This window comes from Olea europaea, unplaced genomic scaffold (assembly GCF_002742605.1).
Source record: "Olea europaea var. sylvestris unplaced genomic scaffold, O_europaea_v1 scaffold1485, whole genome shotgun sequence".
NCBI classification, from domain to species: Eukaryota; Viridiplantae; Streptophyta; class Magnoliopsida; order Lamiales; family Oleaceae; genus Olea; species Olea europaea.
In genome coordinates this window covers 24,147-25,307 of record NW_019232414.1, presented here as the reverse complement: position 1 = coordinate 25,307, position 1,161 = coordinate 24,147, and the positions used below count along the sequence as shown (strand labels likewise).

At 37.0% G+C, this 1,161-nt stretch overlaps 1 protein-coding gene across 1 annotated transcript in view; it reads left to right on the top strand.

Annotated features, from left to right (window-relative positions):
• The window catches only part of LOC111376304 (65-kDa microtubule-associated protein 8-like), a 3,852-nt gene extending 2,967 nt beyond the window's left edge, over positions 1-885 (top strand). The window contains exons 7-8 of the mRNA XM_022999253.1: positions 47-120; positions 226-885. Of these exons, the coding sequence (XP_022855021.1) occupies positions 47-120; positions 226-241 (90 nt within the window). The 3' untranslated portion in view covers positions 242-885. The remainder of the gene's footprint in view (positions 1-46; positions 121-225) is intronic.
• The last annotated feature ends 276 nt before the right edge of the window (positions 886-1,161 follow it).

Below are 1,161 nucleotides of genomic sequence, written 5' to 3'. Positions count from 1 at the left end.
TTCAGAATAGTACTCAAATTCCAATCGTTATTGTTTGCCATTCTAGGTTCCTCTACTGGCAATGCTGGAAGAGTACGACATGCTGAGGAAGGAAAAGGAAGAGGAGAAACAAAGACAGAGGTTGAGTAATGTTGTTTTGTTCCTCTTTAGTTATACTTTGTACAAATGACTAACAGTACTGAACATAAGTTAAAATTTTGTTTATTGTAATGTCCTGCCTCATAGAGTAATGCATAGCTAATATGGGACGAGGTTGTTTCTTCCGGAGGTGCAGATTAAAGTTAACATTGAGCAAGACAGTCCCTTTGGATCAAGGCCGAGCACCTGTAGTCGACATCTATCTGATAGAAGAATTAATGGAGTTTTTGGCAACACTAATCCCCTACATAGAAATGTTTCCCTTGGTGTACAACAGATGTCATCAATTTACCTACTCAAGGCTTATTTTTCACAAAAGGAGGAAAGAAAGCACAGAGACAAAGGATTTATGCTCAAAGAGGCTTCGGTTCTTATCTTAGGGATGACACAGTTTCAGTCGTCTCGTCTTTTTCGGGTCCTTTTTCACCATAAGATACGGCCTATGACACCACAACTTCCATGAGTAGTGATAAAGGAGATATAAGAATAAACTTTTACGATATGCTCTGCAAATGAATAATTCTGCTTGTTTTCAGTTTGCACAGTATCTGTAGAGTTAATTCTACTGTGTAAATAGTTTCTGTTTGCTTCGTTTGAAAGACGAGTACAAAAATTGAAAGAATATCCTACTTAGTCATTGGCATGTTGGAAAATAAAATTGTTTGATTGATTAATTTTGGCACAAAATTTGAGTGGGACCCCGTTGATTATTTTGGAAGTTCAAGATTGATTTGCGTTCTCCTCTCTGAGAACGTCGAAATCATGTATTTACTTGTCAAAAATGATCTTCAGGCGAATGAAAAATTGGAGCTCCCTCTACATGCTCGCACAAGGGGCAAATCGAACCAAAATAAGTTTTGGACATGAAAATTGGCCCCGTAGAAGAGCCTACGTTTTGCTAATTTTTTCCTCCAATTGACCGTTTGAATTCCGAAACTCCAATATTTATTGTCATTATATACAAGTTAATGGCATTCATGGTGTTGAGCCTATATATATAACCTGATTTCTAATAATTCTACA